Source organism: Rhinoraja longicauda, chromosome 2 (assembly GCF_053455715.1).
Source record: "Rhinoraja longicauda isolate Sanriku21f chromosome 2, sRhiLon1.1, whole genome shotgun sequence".
NCBI classification, from domain to species: domain Eukaryota; kingdom Metazoa; phylum Chordata; class Chondrichthyes; order Rajiformes; family Arhynchobatidae; genus Rhinoraja; species Rhinoraja longicauda.
The window spans coordinates 80,496,890-80,520,973 of NC_135954.1; the positions used below are offsets into that span (position 1 = coordinate 80,496,890).

Consider the following 24,084-nt stretch of genomic DNA (forward strand, 5'->3'; position numbering starts at 1 on the left):
AATGGTTGATATTGAGTCCTATTGAGTAGCATCAGACCTCACTGTCGATTACTAATAGTCCACTCTGTGCTTAAACTAAGAAGAATGTTTTTTTCCAGCATTTGGCAATAGATATATTCATTGTATGGAAACCTCGGTGGTAACACTGCCGGCTGCACTCCATTGCAGGAAGTTTCATTATGACCATGGCTGGCCTATTGAGGCAGGAGGCAAATCAGCTGAGAGCCTGCTCCCAGAGTCATTGGAGGAACCGTGCACAGATCGACACCTCCCAGACTCGGGTTTTCCAAGACTGCCTGGCCACCAGATCTTTCCAGATGACTGCAGCAGATCTCTGGCTATTCCACTGTAGCCAGTGTCTTTTGTTGCTGTGTTTGTGCCTTATGGAACTTGGCTTGAAAGCCTTAATGCCTTCCACTGCTTGCTGTACAGCACTGTGTCCTGACCTGGACCTAATAGAGCTGTGTTTCAAGTATGACAACATCCTGATTCCACTCAGAGGGTGGTGAGTGCATGGAATGAGCTACCAGGGGAGGTAGTTGTTGCAGGTACAATAACAAAAATTTAAAAGACGCCTAGGCAGGTATGTGGATACGAAAGGTTTAGTGGGATATATGGGCCAAATGCAGGGAAATGGGACCAGCTTAGATTGGGCATCTTGGTTGGCATGGAAAGGTTGGGCTGCAGGCCCAGTTTCTGTGCTGTTTGACTGACTCCGTGGACACCATCAGGTGAAATGACTCGTGTATTATGTGGTGGAGGTGGGAGGAGGGTGGCTAGCAGTAGTCATCTCTGAGATGTGGAAGTTGAGAGCCGATCAGATCCTGACCTCTGTGTCAGTGTTGGCACTATCTAGGGATGACAGTGAGGCCCAAAGGTTTCTCACAGTATTTCAAATTTTTCTGTGACGACAACTTCGGAAAAACTGAGTCTGGGAGGAAAGAGGTGACATGCGATGAATCTCAAGACTGGGAATACTTGTACCTGATGGGTGTGTTTTTGCCTCCTGCCTCAAGTGGCCAGTTAAGGCCATAAAACGGCCTCCAGGAATGGAGAGCTGCCACCACTGAGGCATCCGTGAGTATCTCCGGTACGGAATACTTGATGCACAAAATCATGTGATGGCCACTAGAACTCACGGAAATCACCTTGTTTATGGTGTAAACCACCTTAATGCTATTTCATCCTGGATATTTGCTAAATTCATGATTTGTATGAAGGGCATAAATGGGCTTTAATGTCAAATTTATTTTGGGATACCTTATTTTGGGATACCAAAAATGAAAGCAATCCAATTCCTAGGCATCCTTCCTTCATTTCTTCATTTTTTCATTTGTTAACGCATAGGACATAAATAATGTTCATAAATAACATAAATTATGTTCATAAATAATAGAGTTGGCATGAGGGCTCGAATGGTCATATGTTTTTATTTCTTATTTTAATTGTGCTGGGTCGGAATCTTGGAACTCTACATAACTCTATATTGGAGGAGCATTTGCACAAGCATTTCAACAGTTCCTCTGTCTCAAAGGAAGAAACAGCCACCTTGTGTGGATCAGCCACTTGTTGATAAAAAATGCAAAAGCAATTTACACGAGTCTGAATGGATTTGCAAAACTGCGGCCAACTATTGACTACAACCTATAGGGATTTTGTATTCACATGGAAATCCCAAAGTTGCTCGTGGCTACTTGGGAAATGTTGGCAATTATATAGGAAAAGCTGATGATTCCCTGCAAAATCCAGGCCAATAAGTTTTTCTTTCAACAGCACTCCTCCCCCAAGCAGCAAGCACTGTTATTTCTTAACAGTACCTGTAACTCGGACATTTTTCCTAGGTGTGACAAAGATGATAACATCTCTTTATGAGCTGTTAGCAGCCTACTCTAAATCATGGCTGCCCAAGTGTTGATGTGTCTCTGCACACTGGAATGTAAAGACAAAGCAGCAAGTAATTTCTGATTGAACTTCTGGATCAAAGTGTTTTAACTGTGATCCATGTAGCTTTGCTGCCGCCTTATTGAAACAGTTGGGTGCCTGCTCGTTCCCTTTCTTTCGCATCCCCTGAGAAGCCTGCAGCCAGAACAGGTAGTCAAAAGGCAGAAACCTTTGGGCATCTGCGCTCTCTCAGAGAACCAGCTGTGGCTTCCAGAGGAAATGCCGCTTTCTTCCCTTCAGCCCAATAAATTGGAAAACACTGGGCCTGGTTTGGCACAGCTCACTACTTAGGATGGTTAATTACATAAAACTTAAGAGTCACAACATGCAGATTGTCCTATTTCTGATAAACAGTGAGAAGACTCCCTGCAGGATAAAGAGGCTTTCATTGACCACAAGAATGCCTCTCAAGAGGGATTAAGGATTGTTCTATCAACCACAGCAATATGATAATTAATTGCCAATGTTATGATAAATTGATTAATTAAATATTGCAATCCATGTAATCACTTTATAAGATTTTATGGTGTTTCATGTTTATCCTGAATATGCTTGAACGTAGGGGGGACCTGACAGGGGACTGTCAAGAATGAAGGAGGACCTGGCGGGGGGGGGGCGTCGAGAATGAAGGGGGCTGTCGAGATCGAAGGAGGACTCAGCGGGGGTGCCGCCTGCTGTCACATGTGGCGACAGGCAGAAGATAGAACTGTTTGGCAAACATTTGTAACTTTGTTGGCGCCAGAAACGTGCCGATTCTTGTGCACTGGTGAGGTCTGCTGTATGATTTTACTGGGTTGAATACAAAACGAAGCATTTCACCGTGCCTAGGTACATGTAACAATAGAGTCTCATTGAATCATAGAATTGCCTGGACTAAAACAACGATTGTTTTGAAACTAAACAATCATCCTGGAGACAATTTCTTATTCAACCAGTTGCAGCATTGCAGCTCCCTTTTATAACCCTCACCCCACCCCTTGCAGTTTGAAGCCAGGTTTAAAAAGTTCACATGAAGTCTAATGGAACATCTGAGATATTTTAACGCTTGGAAACTTTTCAGTGTTGGGAAAGCCAGCAAGTCATTTAGCTGACTCCTAAACTTGGTGATATTGCTGGTGCTCTCAGATTGAAGGAATGTGAGAGGTCATTAGTGTACACTGTACTTTGGGGTATGAAAGAGCTTGCCAAGCCTCCAGGAATGCCCTGGTCTGTCCAGGAACTAAAGATCAATCTCCAGCACCCCTACTGCCTGCAGTTCTGGAAAGCAACTGTCAGGAAACTTAACCAAAAAAAATGATAGATGTTCTTTTTAATTTTTTTAATGAAAACCGTAGTATATCAGTTGTGAAATAAAACATGGGAAATAGTGGGGGGAAAAAAGGACTGCTTGCTTGAAATTGGGAATCTGCCAATCAGATAATGGAATGTAAAATTTTGATTTGGGAATGTGGTTACAGGAGGTGATGTGTTAGTGGAATTAGGAGGCAAAAGGTCATGGATTGAAATCTCCAGGAATACGTCCAACCTATATATAAATACAACATTGCTGTCCACCCCTTGAGTGTATAACCAGTGTCCAGTCCTGGATAAAAGTACAGGTTTATTAAAACTGCTGATGCCAGAAATCTGAGACAAAAACAGGAAATGCTGGAAGCACTCAGCACTTCAACAGCTACTTCAGAAGCAGAAATAGTTAATGCTTCCCAAAGCTATAAACAGTAACTGTTTCTCCTTCCATGGATGCTGCCTGACCTGCTGTGTGTTTCCAGCATTTTCTGTTTCTGGCTCAGTATCTGGTAGAGGGAAGGAAAGTGTCAAATCCTCTTGGGTGAAAATCTTTTTGCATCTATTATGGATATTAAGACAGCGAGGGTGCTGGGCACTGCAATGATGCAGTATATCAAATGGCTTTCTGATGGCCATGTAACAAAACCTATCTCATCGGCACAGTGGTGCAATGGTGGTGCAACGCCTTACAGCACCAGACTCTTGGGTTCGATCCTGACTATAGTTACTGTCTGTATGGAGCTTGTATGTTTTCCCTGTGGCCGCATGCATTTTCTCCAGGTGCTCCAGTTTCCACCCACATTCCGAAGAAATGCAGGTTTATAGGCTATTTGGCTTCTGTAAATTGTCTCTAGTCTGCAGGGTCTGCAGGGTCTGCAGGGTCTGCAGGATGGAACTAGTGTGTGTGTGATCGCTGGTCGGCACGGACTCAGTGGGCCGAATGGCCTGTTTCCACGCTGTGTCTCTAAGCTAAACTAATGGAATCACAAGGAGTTATAGATGTGAGAATCTTACATAAAACACAAAATACTCGAGTCACTCAACAGGCAGCATTTCTGGACTACATGACCAGGCAATGTTTTAGGTCAGTATCCTTCCTCCAGAGATGCTGCTCGTCTGCTGATTTACTTCAAGATTTTTTGTTCTAACTCATCTGATGATGATTAATATCAAAACCAGAGAAGGCTACACCATTTGTACGATCTTTCAGTTTCTAATCCCGAATGCATTAATCCCTCACGCACATAGAAATTTTAGATTTAGATTTAGAGATACAGCGTGGAAACAGGCCCTTCGGCCCACCGAGTCCGCGCCGCCCAGCGATCCCCGCACATTAACACTATCCTACACACACTAGGGGCAATTTTTACATTTACCCAGTCAATTAACCTACATACCTGTATGTCTTTGGAGTGTGGGAGGAAACCGAAGATCTCGGACAAAACCCACGCAGGTCACAGGGAGAACGTACAAACTCCGTACAGATGGCGCCCGTAGTCAGGATCGAACCTGAGTCTCCGGCGCTGCATTCGCTGTAAGGCAGCAACTCTACCGCTGCGCCACCGTGCCGCAATATAGAATGCTGAAGACAAGCATCAGGTCAAGCAGCAGTCGTGGAGAGAGAAACAGGGTTCATGTTTCACATCAAACTTTCAAAGTGAGTTCATCAACTTGAAGCGCCAGATTTGGTTATCTATTATGCACTTCACTCAGAGTAGTATCTGGGAATATCTTTATTAGTGCATCATGAATGAGTTAGAATCAGAAATGGACAAAAATCATATAATTCAGATCCCTAAGGCTTTTCTTGATAAAATATTTTTAATTGTCAATTGAAGGTCGTCAATTGGAATTAAGTTACAGAGCCATGGCACATTTTCCTTGGAGAATCTAGGAAGGTGATATGGAAATAGAGGTGAATTTTGGTGAAAATTGTGCACTTCTTGTTGTTGTGGCCTGATAGCATATAAAATGCATTGTAATCATGAAAAGCTTATCTTTCTAGTGTCTGAGGAGAGTTTGCCATTAGCATTGCACATTTAATGAGAGCAGTGTCTTTGTCTTATAATTTTCTTGATGGCATTTAGGTCACCTGCAGTGAAGAAAGATAATGGCATGTTGGCCTTCATTGCATGAGGATTTTAGTTTAGGAGCAAGGAGGTCCTACTGCAGTTGTACAGGTCCCTGGTGAGACCGCACATGGTGTATTGTGTGCAATTTTGATCTCCTAATTTGTGGAAGGACATTATTACTGTTGAGTGAGTGCAGCTTAGGTTTACCAGGTTAATTCCCAGGATGGTGGGACTGACATATGATGAAAGAATGGGTCGACTGGGCTTGTATTCACTGGAATTTAGAAGGATGAGGGGAGATCTCAGAGAAACATATAAAATTTTGAAAGGATTGGACAGGCTAGATGCAGGAAAAATGTTCCTGATGTTGGGGGAGGCCAGAAACAGGGGTCACAGTTTAAGAATAAAGGGTGGTGTAGAGGTTCACGTGTTGTATAAACACTCAGTTTAATATTTAAACTATACAGCTCATCAATTAGTACAAGAGGGCAAGGTGTGTGTTAATGTGTTGACTGTGAGATGAAGACTAGCTCCGTCGTCCGCTGCACACCGCCAGCAGACCACCCAGGTCGGCGTTGATTGGTCGGCCCAGATCACGCCAGGTCCACAAGAGTGCTCAAACTCGGCGAACGACGGTTTGAGACCAAAGTGGCTCGGCCCACCACAGTGGGCCATTTAGGCGTGAGATGAGGAAAAACCTTTTCACCCGAGAGAGTTGTGAATCTGTGGAATTCTCTGCCACAGAAGGCAGTGGAGGCCAATTCACTGGATGTTTTCAAAAGGGAGTACGATTAAGCTCTTAGGGCTAAAGGAATCAAAGGATGTGGGGAAAAAGCCGGAACGGGGTACTGATTTTAGATGATCAGCCTTGATCATATTGAATGGCAGTGCTGGCTCGAAAGGTTGAATGGCCTACTCCTGCACCTATTTATCTATGTTTCTATGTCATAGATCAGGAAAGGGCATTTAAAGATCAGAACTCACACCTTGCACATACATATGGTCTACTAGGTGGCTGTGATCCCTGCCCTACATGTTGCTATAATTGGATTACCTCCATGCAGGCATCTGAAGGCACTGTAAAAATGACCACCAAAGCTGTCGCTACAAACTCCTCCTGATGCAGTAGAACGATAAGTGACCATATATCAGCATCGTCCCCAGGCCAACATATCCAGCTTATTATCTCAGTTTACAACGTTGCAGGGCTGGCCACGTTGTTTGCAGCTCCGTCATTGGGATCCCAACACAGAGACTCTGTACAGGAAGAGAATGTCAGACAGGCACAGGAAAAGTCATCTTAATGCAACATTCCTGCCAGTGTTTACCAATGCCAGACTCCATGGCCCTGGGCCAAGTCAGCCAGATCCCCTTTAAGTTACATGGAAGCAAACGTTAACCATTGTTACAGAGTCCGACCTTTGTGTTTTCAGACCATAAAATCAGCACTCACTGAGGACATTAATACTATTTGGCTGCACAATAGAATTTCTAGCCCAAAGTGTTACCTGTCTTTGAAACCTTGGAAAACATCTATTTTATTTTTTATTCTCTGAATTGATTCCAGAACCAGGGGCCACAGTTTAAGAATAAGGGGTAGGCCATTTAGAACGGAGATGAGGAAAAACTTTTCCACTCAGAGAGTTGTAAATCTGTGGAATTCTCTGCCTCAGAAGGCTGTGGAGGCCAATTCTCTGGGTGCTTTCAAGAGAGAGCTAGATAGAGCTCTTAATGATAGCGGAGTCAGGGGGTATGGGGAGAAGGCAGGAACAGGGTACAGATTGTGAATGATCAGCCATGATCACATTGAATGGCAGTGCTGGCTCGAAGGGCTGAATGGTCTACTCCTGCACCTATTGTCTATTGTCTATCTCCTTGAAACCTTTCTTCTGTAATTTTATGTAATATTTCATGTGCTTATTTCATGAACCATATTCAAAAGTGTAATCATGCTCTGCTGCATTTGTAACTTGAATAGGGTATTTGATGGCATGGGAAAATAGTGAGTGCCATTCTTCTCAACTTATACAAGGAAACCAGGATGGTTTAAGTATCAAGCTGGATTTGCGTGCTCTCTGTCAGTCACCGGGCTGAAGCCAGCAGGAGGTAGCAGGAAAGCACAAGAGACCACAGATGCTGGAATCTGGAGCAAAAAAACGAACTGTTGGAATAATGCAGCAGGCCAAGCAGCGACCCCGGGGGTGGGGGGGGGGAAGAGATGGCTAATCTTTCAGATTAACACCCTGCATCTAGGCTGCTAAGGTAACCAGCACAAAGTTAATGCAAGTGAGAAACAGCAATGGTGGCTGAGCCCTCTCTGAGTGGATGATGGGTGTGGGAAAGGAGGTTTAAAATGATTGTTATGATTGAAAATAGAGGGTGACAAATTTATGACTGTACTTTGTGGAGGTCGCAGGACCTTTCCTTTCTTTGCTGGACCCACAATGAAAGTCCAAAGAAATTTCATAAAAGCAAAATCGCATCTGCCCTTGTTTTGCTTCCATTCTCCACCTCATCTGCATCCCTGTTCAGTCAAACAAATAAAATTGCAAGCATAAATTCCCAAGTACACCAGGGTTTCAGATCAGCATCTTTCATCCTTCTCAGGAAAGCAAAATAAAGAAAGTGGAGCATGTCTAGTTTAGTTTAGAGATACAGAGTGGAAACAGGCCTTAGGCTCACGGAGTCTGTGCCGACGGGCAATCCCCACACGTTAACACTATCCTACACACACTCGGGACAATTTTACCAAGCCAATTAACCTACAGATCAGTACATCTTCAGAGTGTGGGAGGAAACCGGAGTTCCCAGAGAAATCTCGCGCAGGTCACGGGGAGAATGTACAAATTCTGTAGTCAAGATCGAGCCCGGGTCTTTAGCATTGTCATGCATCCACTCTACCGCTGCACTGCCATTCATTTGCCAGTGGATGTGCAAGGTTAAATTCATTCCTCTAAAGACTTGAAAGGCACATTTTCATGAAATTTCTTGCAGAAGAATAAGGGATAAACTAGGATTGTCAGCCTTACAAAAAAAATTTGATGAATATATTTCCGATCATTCCGAACATCTCCTCCGCTCCCACCACCAAAGTGGTTGCACCTGTGACCTGACTGGAAAATGCTTTGTGCCAGACACAGGAAAATCATCTATTTAAAGCATTTCTCACCATGTAACATTTACGTCCTTTGCATGGAATAAATCAGTTCCAGAGAACAGCAAAGTGCACAGGGCCCAATACTCTCTGACAGACAGCAGGAGAGAGCTCTGCATTCGTCTTGGTGTGCAGTCTGCTAAATTGATACAATACTGCTGATGATGTAGAATGTAAACTAATCTCATGTACAGAAACAGCAGAATGCTGATCAAAGAGTAGACAGGGTATGTAGTGCCCTCTTTGCAGTGAATGAGGATTTGCAGCTTCCCCTGGATCCGCATGGATTCAGACTACAGACAGGGCCTTCCGTCAGTTAACATTGTGACAGTTCTGAACAAAATATTTCCGATATCCGAGTAAAAATATTAATGAAGGGATAAAAGAAGAGCCACCAGGAAATATAATCCAAGTGCTGGGCAATAGCAAAATAATAATGATGTTTTAGGCAATACACAATAGACAATAGGTACAGGAGTAGGCCATTCGGCCCTTTGAGCCAGCACCACCATTCAATGTGCTTTACAGCGAATGCAGCGCCGGAGACTCAGGTTCAATCCTGACTACGGGTGCTGTACTGTAAGGAGTTTGTACGTTCTCCCCGTGACCTGTGTGGGTTTTCTCCGAGATCTTCGGTTTCCTCCCACTCTCCAAAGACGTACAGGTATGTAGGTTAATTGACTGGGTATATGTAAAAAATTGTCCCTAGTGTGTGTAGGATAGTGTTAGGGGATCACTGGGCGGTGCGGACTTGGTGGGCCGAAAAGGCCTGTTTCCGCGCTGTATCTAAAAAATTTAAAAAATGAAAAAATAAACGGCTGATCATTCTCAATCAGTACCCCGTACCTGCCTTCTCCCCATACCCCCTGACTCCGCTATCCTTAAGAGCTCTATCTAGTTCTCTCTTGAATGTATCCAGAGAATTGGCCTCCTCTGCCGTCTGAGGCAGAGAATTCCACAGATTTACAACTCTGACTGAAAAAGTTTTTCCTCATCTCCGTTCTAAATGGCCTACCCCTTTTTCTTAAACTGTGGCCCCTGGTTCTGGACTCCCCCAACATTGGGACCATGTTTCCTGCCTCTAACGTGTCCAATCCCTTAATAATCTTATATGTTTCAATAAGATCCCCTCTCATCCTTCTAAATTGCAGTGTATACAAGCCTAGTCGCTCCAGTCTTTCAACATAGCCTAGTCGCTCCAGTCATTCAACATAAGCCTAGTCGCTCCAGTCTTTCAACATTTGCTCTCAAATTTATTGTATTCCATTCTATCAGTGTTTTCAGAGTTCTCTGGCTACTATACCCTCCTCTTCCCATCCCTCTCCAAAAATATGTTCCCTGTAGTAATACTGTGACTCATAGCAGCCTGTCATGTTAAATTATGGGTTCTAGCTTACTGGGAGGTGCTAAAATGGTGAGAGATGGGGAGTGAGTGGGTAGAGTGTACAAAAGAAGTCACCTTATTAACCCACGTAATGATTTATTTAATTCTTTGGGCATTATGGAGAGATCTAGTGTACATTTATCCATCATGGAGAGCCTTGAGCAGGCGGTGGAGATCCATGTGTTGGAGAGAGGAAATGTTTAGGAAACTCCAATAAAGTGCGTTGCTTTGTACTGGATGGTGTTGAACTTCTTGAATATTGTAGATGGAAAAAAGGCATTTCTGATGTTAGGAAGTGGATCACTTGCTGCAAAATACGTAGCCTCTGACTTACTCTTGGAGCACGCATTTATTTTGTTGGTCTTATTTTTGTTTCATTGTGTTATTTTTAGCAGTATTTTTGTAGGTGTCAGGGGTTCTGGGGAGAAGGCAGGAGAATTATGTTGAGAGGGAAAGATAGATCAGCCCTGATTGAATGCAAGAGTAGTGTTGATGGGCCTATAACTTATGAATTTATGGTCCAAGTTTCCAATCAGTGGTAATCCGGAGGATACTATCGCTGGGAGACAAGGTATTGGTGATGCCCTTGAGAATTAAGATCATGTGGTTAGACCGTAGATTATTTACAATAAAAGACTGGAGTAACTCAGCAGGTCAGGCAACATCTCTGGAGGAAACAGATTGGTGAGGTTTTCGTTCAGGACTGAAAAAAAATAGCTTCTGCATGTTCTCCAGAGATGCTAGCTGACCTGCTGAGTTACTCCAGCACTTTGTGTCCTCTTTTTGTAAACCGGGATCTGCCGTTCCTCATGTCTCTATTGTTTACTTGCACGTGTTATAAAACATTGGGATGAGCTCTGTATTTACAGTTTAATTCCATACCAGATTATATAATTTCCAGGATTTGAATTCTTCAAGCTTCGGACATTGAATTAAACGTTTTCAAAGTATAAGTAAAAGTTGAATTTAATGTTAACCACATTTCTATCCCATTATTCGTAAGTTAGAGGGGAAAATCCCTCATCGTATGTATTATGAAATGGAATGCTAACCAAGGTACAAATATAGCATTGCCTTTTGTTGCAGAGTTTTGATTGCCTCGGGGATTAGTGATTTTACCTTTTTCTGCTCAGTAGCTTTATGCAATTACTGGTACAGTTGGGGGGTAGGGGTGGTTTCGGAATGGTACATGTGTGAGTTTATCTCCAGAGTGCCATTTGGAGGAAATATGGTCCAAAGGCACCATCTCTCCATATATGGATATTGGCATGTTTTCCATCATAGATTTACAAAGGTTAACCAAATGCAGCTAACATTAGTAATGACATGCAAATTTAATTTAAGTGAACTTGAAATGATGTAATTCTGGCCCCCGCATCTGTTTCCTGCCCCTGGACTGTTCATAGGTCCAGTAGCCATTGCTCAAATGAACCCTGGCAATCTCTGCTGTTTAGCTGCATCAGAAAGTCACAGTTAATTGCACCATCTTTCATGATGACTGGCAAATCCCCCTCAGAATTTTAAGATGACAGCAATCAAAGATAGAATTGATGGTTTGGGGGTGCAGAGAATCCAGGAAAATGTAGGGACATCAGAGGAGTTGCAGGTTACCATTTTGCTGGTAAATGCTATTCACTGTATATGTGCCAGGCATGTTATTGTAACAGAATTCAGGTAGAGATTCGGACTAATTTAATGTCATATAAACCAGGGTGCAATGAAATTCCTTGTTTGCCGTGTCTATTGAATAAACAATACAACTTGTAATGATAGTTACAACAGTAAATACAACAAATAATGCAAAACAGCAGAATTGTGCAAAGAGTATAGTGCAATAAGAAGTGGTGCAAGGGAAAAATTATTAAAATGCAACAATGGGATAACTGAATGAGGTAAAGAGAATGAGTATATGGCAGTACCTCCATGGGCTAACAACATGAACTTATGAATCTGTTACATTTCCAAATTACAGATAATGGTGAACCAATTGATGTGTGTTTGGATTTCCACAAAATGATCAATAAGGGGCCTACAAGAGATTGATGATCAAGATTAGAGTGCTTGGTAGTGGCTTGAGGACTTTTGTAGGAATTAACAGGTTATTTTCATTTCGGAGATTGTGACTAGTGGGGTGTCAAGGAACAGTGCTGGATTGCCAACTGTTCATAATGATTCAATGGATATTTAAACTATATCAATAATTTGAATGAGAGGTGAGGTGTATCAATTCATACATTTGTTGATGAAACAAAGTTGAGTTGCAGTGAGGGAAGTTGGAAAGATACAGAAAGGCTTAAGTGGAATAATGGCAATTTGGAATACGATCTGGAAGAATGTAAAGGCATGCGCTTTGGTTCAATAATAAAGAGATGAAGTATATTTTAAATTATGAGAAATTGAAAGATGTTTATGTTGAGAAGGCACTGCGATGCCTAGAAAACAAATCACTGGAAGTTGACGCACAGGAACAGCAAGCAATTTTGAAGGCAAATTGATATATTGGGCAATATCGCAAAGAAACTAGTGTAAGAGTAGAGACATTTTGCTCCAATTATAAAGTGCCCTGGTGAGACATCATCTGGAATAACGTGTAAGGTGTCGAGACTGCCACCCTAAGGAGTGAAAGGAATGATGAACTTTCACGGGGATGGGGCTGCATCAAAGGTGCACCAAATTGATTTTTGGGACAATGGGTATTTCAAAGGATGGGGTTATCTGGTCTTGAATTTAAAATAATTGAAATGAACAAAATATTACACTGTATAATACTGCAGGGGCATGGTTGGTAACATGTAAAGAAATAGGAGCAGAAAAAAAGTTATTCTAACCAAGTCTACTCCATCACCTAAATATTTTACCTTCTGTACCATTATCCTGCCCTCTCCTCATATCTCTTGATTCCACTAATTTTTGTTTTAATAAAACAAATCTATGAGCCTCCACAGTTATGTCAGATGAAGAATTTAAAAGATTCACCATTTTCTGAGTAAAGAAAGGTTTCCTGATTTCACCCTTCAAGGCTATCCCCTATTATGAGACTGTGACCTTAGTCCTATATATTTTGACCATCTTTCTCATGTCTACCCTGTCCAGCTCTAACAATTTTGCATGCCATGATGTTTCCCTGGCTGGGATGTCTAGGATCAAGGGTCAAAATTACAAATGAAACATTTCTTCATCCAGCTTGTAGTGAATCTAAGAGTTGTAGAGGTACAATCTCTGACCATTTGATCTTTCAATAGTAAGGCAATGAAGGATATAGAATTACTGGTGTGATCTTATTCAGTGGCAGGGCAGGCAGGAGGGGTTGAATGGGCCACTTCTGCCTCTATTTCCTATGTTCCTATATTCACTTGCAAATATATTATGGAAAGAGAGACATGTTCATTTATTCCTTTCTACTGGTGTTGCCAACAGTAAATGATGAATATATCAAACATATGCTGAGAAATGCAGTTCTAAGGGCTAGTGGAATCAAGGTCTAGGGGCTAGTGGAATCAAGGGATAAGGGGAGAAGGCAGGCACGGGTTATTGATTGTGGATGATCAGACATGATCACAATGAATGGCGGTGCTAGCTCGAAGGGCCGAATGGCCTCCTCCTGCACTTATTTTCTATGTTTCTATGTAAACAGTTATACCAGCCTAATCATTACTGACATCTGATGAAATCTTAATTGTTTTAAAAACAGGTGCCTTAAATGTAGAACTTATTATAACATTTCCTTTCTCCCTAGGTTGCATTCTCTGGATGTGTAGTGTTCTGGGGATTACGAAGTGTAATTAAATTTTAACGGCTACCCAATGGATGTGCGATATACAGTGAGGATGGTCACCAGCCCCACTTCACTATTGAAATGCAGTCAACTTCACCATATACTTCATATCACTGCACAATAAGACAACATTGAATGCAATATGCTTTTTAACACATTCTCTTTGACTACAAATGTTCTGTAATAGAGAATAATTTGAACAGGAATTAAGAATAATAATTGCTAATACATTGCAGTAGAAGATGAAAGATTTTAACATTGCACTACATATATTGACTAAAAATGTTCAGTGTGTTTAAATGCAATTGTACTCACGCTTGCCAAATTTGTGCAACGAGCTCCTACACATATGGGTTTTTGTTTTGCTCAGCATGAACGAACAACGCAGAACAACAATTGCAGCAGATTCTCAGAACTGCTTCTTCAGCTTCTTCGCTGTGCTGCTTAGAACAGTTCTGTACCAATGTGCTGTGAACACCATTTTAATACCAGTCGGCCATTGTTATTAGGCAATGGTACATTGGTACTAAAATACTCTTCATCACCTCTGTTCCTGTTTAAAAACAAACTGATAAGAGAGATTTATTTTGTCCACCTCCGTTTGTGCATGCATCTATTAAAATGTGAAGAAAATCCGATTTAGAATTTGTATATTACTGCTTCAAAAATTGAACTCTAACATCTCAACATCAATTTAATGCAGATCATTTAATGAAGTATTTAATGAAACTCTGCAGCACTCTGACTATATTTGAATCTCAGGCGCCAAGATCTCCAGGGCTTGGGTAACATGAAACTGGAGGAGGGTCTGAGCAGCCAGATGCAGTGGAAGTGCACCTTCCAACACATCAGGGACATATTCACTGCCTCCTCAAAATCTACACATACTTCAAGATCAGTTGCTCCATTTCTCTTGCTTGTTGGCTCGATATCCCTCATCAACCCTACAATCAGTAAGAATTGCTGAGGTCTGTCCCCAGATATCCTGGCCTGCAGCTTTGGCCAACTTGGTTAAAGGGGAATGAGTAAAAATAATTTTCCTGCAATTCTGCTTTTAGTTTGCCAGAACCAACTCATTCCCCGCTTATTTAAGGTAGCTTGGATGATGAGAGAAATTGAGGCTCTGGTTAAGAGTAAGAAGGAGGTATGAGCAGCTGGGATCAAGTGTACCGCTGGAGGAGTTTCAGGAACTGAAGGGCAAGCTAAAAAAGGAAATCAAGAGGGCAAAAACGAGACAGAAGAAAGCTCTGGGAGATAATATTAAGGATAATCCCAAGATATTTTATAAGATCATCAAGGGAAAAAGGACGATCTGAGAGAGAATGGGATCCCACAAGAATCAAAGAGATGAACTGTGTGCAGACCCACAGGGGATGGGCAAGGTTCTCAATAAGTATTTTTTCCTCTATTTTTACTGTGAAGTTGTAGTGGCCTGGCGGAGGCCAGAGAAAAGGCAGGACGCCAGGCAGGTTTAGATAAAGGTCTTTATTAGGCTGTGAGCTCCTGCTCACAGCGTAGTCCACCTAGGGATGAGCCACGCCTCCCAACGGGCTGGCTTTTAACCCCTTACGCCTGTCCGTCAAGTGACGAGGGGGCTGACCCAAGGAGTGGCCTGATCCCCAGGGATCGCCACAGGACCCCCCCCCCCACGAACCGGAGGTACAAAACGGACAGGAGGGCGCACGAGGCGACCAGCCCGGGTGCGCACCACGACCGGCGCAGGGGCCGGCGACCGACCGACAGGTGGAGGGGACGTAGCAGACACTGGCGGGGGTAATGTGGACGGGGGGTGACCGTGCGGGCGGGGCTGCGCAACCGGCACCGGCCGATCAATGTCCACGTGTGCCGGCTTCAGCCGTGCGACCGAAACAGTCTGTTTTGTACCTGAGGACTGGGGAACTTGGGGCAGTCAATATTACAGCCAAGGCGGTACTGAAGGTCGTGACACGGATGAAGGAAGTAAAATCTCCCGGGCTTGACCAGGTATGTCCAAGGACACTGTGGGAAGCTAGAGTGGAAATTGCAGGTACCTTGTCTGAGATTTATGAGTCAGCATTAAAGACAGATGAGGTACCAGAAGACAAGGAGGCAAATGTTGTGTATCTATTTAACAAGGACTGCAGGGAAAAGCCTGGGAACCACAGGCCAGTGAGTCTAACATGTGTGGTCGTAAAGGTACCAGAGAGTATTCTGAGGGATAAGATATACATGCACTTAGATGGACAAGGACTGATTAAGAATAGTCAGCATGGCTTTATACATGGGAGATTATGCCTCACGAATCTGATTGAATTTTTTGAAGATGTGACTTAAAAGGTTGATGAGGGCAGAGCTGTAGATGTATATATGGATATCAGCAAGGCATTTGACAAGGTTCTGCATGGCAAGCTGCTCTGGAAGGTTAGATTGCATGGGATCTAAGGAGAGATAGCTGAAAGGACAGAAAATTGGCTTCATGGGAGGGAAGCAGAGGGTGATAGTGGAAGGTTGCTTTTCAGACTGGAGGCCTGTGACCAGTGGTGTTCCTCAGGGCACAACATGACATCATGGTCTGACCATGCTGCCAATGGCACTGAATTTACAGTGATCCGCAATTCTTTTGCTGAAATATTTTTCCAAGCTGTAATGGGCAATTGTGGCATATGTTGGACTGGGTTGCCTGGGTGAGGCCAGTAACAAAAGTTGTATTCAATGAGGCAAACCAATGCATTTGGTTTCTTTGGTCACTGTGAGCAGGATAAGACAGTGGGGCTTACAGTCATTCAAATGTTCCCATAAGTCTCAGCTGCGATTGAATTTAATTTTGTTCCAATTATCACACTGTCATATAGTTCAGCACTTTTAATGAGATTTCATTCTCTTACTGTGCAGCTGGTATGTGAATATGGTAAATGAATTTAAGAAATGTTGGATGGATTATATGTCGGCTAGTGAGAGAAACACGAGTGACAGTAATGTCACCCAAATGACAGTAAAGAGTGATCTCCCGTTTGCTAAACACTTTAACTCCCCCTCCCATTCCCGCACTGACCTTTGTGTCCTGGGCCTCCTGCGTTGTCAGAGTGAAGCCCAGGGCAAATTGGAGTAACAACACCTCATATTTTGCTTGGGCAGCTTACACCCCAACGGTATGAATATTGACTTCTCTAACTTCAAGTAACCCTTGATTTACCTCTCTCTCCATCCCACCCCCTTCCCATTTCTTCAACCAGTATGACTGTCCCCCGATTACATTTTATCTCTGTTTGCGTTGTTGTCACCTTCTCCTAGCTAACCATTTTCCTTGAAACTCATCTCTTTGGATGTCTTGTTTTCACACCTTAGCCTTCCTTATCTCTGTCGCCCTCTCCCCTGACTCTAAGTCTGAAGAAGGATCTCGACCTGAAACGTCACCCATTGGTTCTATCCAGAGATGCTGCCTGTCTCGCTGAGATACTCCAGCATTTTGTGACTATATTCAGTGACAGTAAAACACCCAGACCTTCTATTTATTGGTGCGGCCAGCCTCATGATGCATCTCTGCCCATACCTTGCCCTTCTATCTTGATCACAATCTACCTTGAGTGAAACAATATTCAGAAGCACATGGGAGAATGGAGATACTGGAGTCTGGAGCAGCAATCTGCTGGAGGAACCTAGCAGGATAGGCAGTGTCTGTGGAGGGTTTTCTGATGCAGGGTTTACAACCTGACATGTCAATAATTCTATGATGCTGCTTGACCAGCTGAGTTCCTCCACAACACCGGTCCTTCAACCATCCCCAACCCAACATATCCTCCTCTTGTGGTTTATCTTCCAGAAAGTTGGTCAGTCAGTGGTTCTACATGACAAGAGAGGACGACAACACTTTCCAATGTACAGATGACTCACATCAGTGGAGGAGGGAACACCTCCAACTCACTCTTGTTGGAAATAACAGGAAGCAGCTTCCTTTCTTGAACCTGTTTGTTCTGAGTGTTACTATAGGCACCAATGAGTTCAACAGCAATTTTTCTTTTGTCTGTGTTTGGGATTTTGATCTCAACACAATTGTTCTCAAACTGAGCTTTGCCAAGATATGTCATTGAACCTTGGAGTTCAAGTCTTTGGCCTTATTCAAATACGGCAAACAAAACAGATGGAGAGTCAGTAAAACTTCCTCCACTCCGGGTTTGTCATAAAACACTGATCTAGCCCATCAATGTACCTTGAGGGAATCTGACCTAAACCCATCTCCGTAATAATGTGGTTCATTCTTTACTGCCTTCTTACATCAGAACTGTTAGTTCAAGGAGCAATAAGGGATGTACAACAAATGCTGGTGCTGCCAACCTGCAACATATCCATGAAGGAAATGGGCTCATGAGTGACCTTTACCTATTGAAGGGTAAATACCCAGATTAGAACAGCTGGTATGTAATGTGTCAAAAGTGAGATGAGGGACAGTGAGGTTTGCAAGAACTGGTAAGTTCATAAGAAAGATGTCGAGGTCAATACTTGAAAGAAACTGAAGGGAAGTGTAGGTCATTGCGTGTGGGATAACTGATGAAAGTGGGCATATGGTCACTGAATACAAAAGCAGCATTTCCATCATCTTGATGGTGTGGTCATGGACATTCTTGAGCACTATGGCTCTTGGGAGCACAGCTCTCAGCTTTGACGTTCTCTGCAATACTTTGTTATTGGTGTTCAGCGGTTGTCTGCAGAACTTCCACGTGGATGCAGGGCAGGATCTACACATGTGCATATTGAGGCTGGTGACACAACCTGCTGCCCAAGCAATGAGAGTGCACTTCTCCTTCAAAAATGTTAAAGACCATCTGCCTTAAGAGGTGTCAGATACACTGTGGCCTCAGCCTAACAACCACCAGCTGTGTTCCTGGAAAACAGAGGGCAGGCAATTACTGTAAATTTATTGGAATCTCTTATCCACCGATCCGCTTCCCTCCCAACAAGTCCCCCTGTTAAAATGGTATTATGAGCAGATCAGGATTTTACCCTCAGGAAGGAAACTTTTAAAAAGGCAATTCATGGCATCACCCTGACTGGACCCTGACTGACTTACAATGACCAGAGCAGTGAGAGGTCAGTGTGTCATTTTCACCATCGCTTCACGGTGTAGAAAGGAACTGCAGATGCCGGTTTACACCGAAAGATATACACAGAATGCTGAAGGAACTCAGTGTGTCAGGCAGCATCTCTGGAGAAATGCAATAAGTGACATTTTGGGTCGAGACCCTTCTTCAGACCAGTCTTCAGAACTGCTACCTGACCCGCTGAGTTACTCCAGCACATCAAGGAGGCTCAGGAGGTAGGTTTTAAGTATATTTTTTTCAGGTTTCCTCCCAAGGGTCTTGGATTTTCTGAGTCACAGCATTGAATTATGACCCTGGGTGGCACGGTGGTGCAGCTGGTGGAGCAGCTGCTTCACAGCACCAAAGATCCGGGTTCAATTCTACCCTTGGATGCTGATTGTAATAGGGTTTGCACGTTCTCCCTGTGACCATGTGGATTTCCTCCTGATGCTCCAGTGTCGTCCAGCATTCCAAAGACGTTCAGCTTTGTAGGTTAATTGACCAGTGTAAATCGCACGGAGTGTGCAGAGAGTGGATGCAAAAGTGGAATAACGAGTGTGAATAGGTGATTGATCAGCTGCAGGGACTTGATGGACCTGTGTCCATGTTGTATCTTTAAATCCAATCCCATCCCCTCCCCAACAATCCACCAATTCTGTTGCAGGCAAAACCCGGGCCATCTTCTTGGCATGGTTACTTGTTATCCCTGGCTCTGACCTCTTGTCATAATTTCCTGTTTGTCCAGTCTTTAGATAGACTTGCTGAGGTGCATGCTGCATCCTTCAGCCAAGCCTTCAAATACACCAATGATAGATGCAAAGTGCTGGAGTAACTCAGCGGGTCAGGCAGCATTTCTGGAGAAAAATAGTAAGTGACAATTTGGCTCTGGACCCTTCTTCAGACCTGCCTGCATCTGCAGTTCCTTTTTATTACTCCCAATGCACCAACTTGCTAATGTCCTTGCTATCAGGATGCCCTGACCCCCCCCCCCCCCCACTTGCAAAGACTTCCACCTTCCTTCATTTATACTAGAATTAGAGCAAACAAAAATAGCTACCTACAGTCACTATATCCATGAACTATCCCAGAGTGGAACAACCTTCCCGACACCACCAGATGTGCACCAACCTTGTCACTCTTCAAGTCACAACTCCACAACTTGGACATGGATCATCTTACCAAACTTGTCCACACAAAAATCTAAATGACCTTTTTGCAACCAGTACCTATGCGAGCGAATCCCACACGAGATAGCCCAGCTGTTGGCGGTTGTGCAGTAGAAAGCAGAAAAAAGGGACAAGGCAGTCCTCAGGTCACTTCATTTATACTAGAATTTGAGCAAGCAGAAAATATCAGAACCCCAATCCCACCTTCACTAAACAGATGTGCAAGCAAGGAATATCAATGCTACAACTGGTCGCAAACCAGGAGTGGGACACTGTGGCTGTTCAGTGTTGCCTAGGCCATTACGAGCTACATGAATCTCTCCCCTTGCCCCATGCACGCCAATGTCATGGTCTAATGGCCAAGATGCTTATGTAACCAATCAATTATGTGCATGTCATTCAAATCAGAATACAAACTCGACCAGAATCAATTGGGATGCAAACTACTAGTTATGACTTCATTTTCCTTTGAGCACAGGAACTAATTTTATTATTTATTCCTTTTTGGAACCTGCAGTTCTTGTGCTGCAGTTTACTGTGTTATTTGCTGATAATGAACACAGCTGGAGCCCAGAAATCAGTAGTTCCAAAAGGTGCTCAATTAGTCATCTCGGAAACTTGTAAATAGGAATCTGTGGAGTGAAAAATAGTCATCATGAAAAATATAACCCCCTTCCTGCTGTGCTCAGAATGAACTGTAAAAAGCACCTGTCTAGCCAGCATGCACCAGCAGCTTACTCTCCTCCAGGGATCAATAAAATGTTTTATGTCAAGGTAGGCATTGTTCCTTTGAAGTTCAAGTGCCCTGTTTTCAGAATGCATGTGTGGCTGTGTGTGGTGTGCTTCTCTGCATTTTTGTTCTGTTTCCTTTATATTTTATACATGACTTAAACATTTGGAATGTATGACTACTACAATTTTAATAGTACTTTAATAGTGTTGCTGCAATGCATTTTTTGTTTTGCAGATGCATTTGCACAGTATAACTCAAGGCAAGTGGCTTCATGAATGGGGTAGTCATGCTCTGTTCAATCAGTGCATCAGTGTAAGATCAAGCTTCTGACAGAGGTTAGTCTGAGTTAAAAGCTAATGGGACGTTTACCTTCTGTCATGCAGTCAATAACTTCTTACCAATTTAATTTTGCTCATTCAAGCAGCGTACGTTTATTCACACATTTAAGTGCAAGCTTTTGCTCTCCCTCTCCCTCTCCCTCTCCCTCTCCCTCTCCCTCTCCCTCTCCCTCTCCCTCTCCCTCTCCCTCTCCCTCTCCCTCTCCCTCTCCCTCTCCCTCTCCCTCTCCCTCTCCCTCTCCCTCTCCCTCTCCCTCTCCCTCTCCCTCTCCCTCTCCCTCTCCCTCTCCCTCTCCCTCTCCCTCTCCCTCTCCCTCTCCCCCTCCCCCTCCCTCTCCCTCTCCCTCTCCCTCCCTCCCTCCCTCTCTCTCTCTCTCCCTCCCTCCCTCCCTATCTCCCCTCTCCCCCTCCCTCCCTCTCCCCCTTTCCCTCTCTCCATCTCTTCATCTCCCCCCCCCCCTCTCTCCACCATAGCAGAACGTATAACATTGTGCTTCCTCCTTAGATGATGAAAGTAGTCCCAAACTTATTTGAATAAATATGATGTTAACATAGGATGTAGTTCCAGACATGATCAGAGGAGTTGGGGCTGGATGGCCACAGAAGTCAGGCTAAGAATCAACAATATGATTCTCAGAATGGTAGGCCTTATATACTGGATGATTTTATGTGTGACAGAAAACCAGTGGATGTTGGAGAGGATCTAAGGTGAGCAAAGACACAAAGACAGCGAATGTGATTTTTAAAACGATGGAAGGGCAGAGAAATCAGGTGAAATCCACATGTGTGAACAAGTGTTTTAATGTTAGAAATGGGGCGGAGTACATGTTGAGGAAAGACACAAAATGCTGGAGTAACTGAGCGGGTCAGGCTGCTGGAAAACATGGATAGGTGACAATTTGGGTTGGGACCCTTCTTCAGACTGAAGTGTTTCATTGGGAAACCAGTATGGACAGTTCCTTGCAGCTTCTACAGGTTCAGGAAGGTGAGGTCAGCTGGCATTGTTCAGATTGCCCCACAGTGAGCTCTAATTAAAATGGCAGGCAAGGATATCCACTTGAGGACATGGGACACCCCAACCAACAACTGTTTCTGGTGGTAGACACAAAATGCTAGAGTAACTCAGCGGGACAGGGAGCATAGGAGCTCAGCAGGACAGGCAGCATCTCTGGAGAGAAGGAATAGGTAATGTTTCAGGTTGAGACCCTTCTCGACCTGAAACGTCACCCATTCCTTCTCTCCAGAGGTGCTGCCAATCCCGTTGAGTTACTCCAGCATTTTGTGTGGATCTTTGGTTTAAACCAGCATCAGTAGTTCCTTCCTACTGTTTCCGGTGGAAGTGGCTTTAGTTTGGTCACATAAAATTAGTTTGCAGATCTGCAGTTCCTGGATCGACGTGGAAGAAAACGAACAAATTGATTCACCAGCAGTGCCATCTAGTGGCATCATTCCATATGGATTTAAGCAGCAGATCAAATAATTCTGCCTGAATGAAAAATTGCAGAGTCAGAAATCCAAAACAGAGAATGCTGGAAGCACTTAGCAGGTCAAGCAGCAACAGTGGGGAAAGAAATAGAGCCAATGTTTCAGGTCAATAACCTTTCATCGGAATTGGAAACATGAGAAAACATGTGTGTTGTAAGTGGCAGAAAGGGGAGGGAGTGAAGATGAACAGAGGGAATGTCTATTATAGGATTCAGACCAATGTTTTAAAGATGACAATTCCCTTTAAAAAATGCCAGTGAAGAAAAAAGAAACCAATTGAAACAAGAAGTCTGGGGAGAAAGGGATGAAAAGAGTTGAAATCATCCAATATTAACTCCTGGTGGTTGAAAAGCACCTAATTTGAAGATGAGGTGCTCTTCTCAAGCTCACTTTGGGCATTGTTGGACCAATGTAGGAGGATAAAGATAGAGTGTGGGCTGGATAGTTATCATAATAACTTGCCCTTTGAATGCCCTGATATGTCTGTGGCAGGATCTGATCCTCACTTCCTGTCAAATCCATGAAGCTGCTTAACATTTTCTAAATGTCTCTGACATTAAGGTGGTTTTAAATAATTAAAGTAAACACTATTAACTATGTTAATTAAAGAATTAAAACATCTTAACCATCATGGTCTGCCATAAGATATAAACGTACAGCCTTCATTCTCTTTGTTCATTCTAAAACGGTAGCGCAGCGGTAGAGTTGCTGCTTTACAGCGAATGCAGCGCCGGAGACTCAGGTTCGATCCTGACTACGGGTGCTGCACTGTAAGGAGTTTGTACGTTCTCCCCGTGACCTGCGTGGGTTTTCTCCGAGATCTTCGGTTTCCTCCCACACTCCAAAGACGTACAGATATGTAGGTTAATTGGCTGGGTAAATGTAAAAAATTGTCCCTAGTGGGTGTAGGATAGTGTTAATGTACGGGGATCGCTGGGCGGCACGGACTTGGTGGGCCAAAAGGGCCTGTTTCCGGCTGTATATATATGATATGATATGATATGATAAAAGAAGGATTCCTCTCTTGTAGGGATCCTCATAACATAAAGCTTTTAGCAGATGAGTTGAATAAATTTTCCTTTTGGTTGTCTATCTATCATTTAGCTACCTGCCTGTCTAGTTTTTTTGTAATTTTTATCTATTGTAAACAGTAAAACCAAAATCCTGATGTCCTCCGGCTGCATGCTCTCATCTCAGCAGAAACAGCACTTAATCCCTCTACCAGGGAAGGAAACAAATATAAGAGTTATTGTATTGTTATCTGATGAAGGGTCTTAAGGATAGTGGAGTCAGGGGGTATGGGGAGAAGGCAGGAACGGGGTACTGAATGAGAATGATCAGCCATGATCACACTGAATGGTGGTGCTGGCTCGAAGGGCCGAATGGCCTACTCCTGCACCTATTGTCTATAAAATAATTAGGAACAAAATCTGGAGACTAAGAAACTTTATGAAGATGTTTGGCTTGAAATATTACCCTTGTGTTTGATTGCACATATGTTCATAAGTTGTAGGAGCAGAATTAGGCCATTCGGCCCATCAAGTCTCCTCCGCCATTCAATCATGGCTGATCTACCTTTCCCTCGCAACCCCATTCTCCTGACTTCTCCCCATAACACTTGACACCCTTACTAATCAAGAACCGTATCAATCTCTACCTTAAAAAAACATACATTGACTTGGCCTCCACAGCCTT

General features: G+C 43.4%; 1 protein-coding gene across 1 annotated transcript in view; it reads left to right on the forward strand.

Annotated features, from left to right (window-relative positions):
* Positions 1–14,245, forward strand: part of agmo (alkylglycerol monooxygenase) — a 260,731-nt gene extending 246,486 nt beyond the window's left edge. The window contains exon 13 of the mRNA XM_078428926.1: positions 13,575–14,245. Within this exon, the coding sequence (XP_078285052.1) occupies positions 13,575–13,631 (57 nt within the window). The 3' untranslated portion in view covers positions 13,632–14,245. The remainder of the gene's footprint in view (positions 1–13,574) is intronic.
* Positions 14,246–24,084: the final 9,839 nt, after the last annotated feature.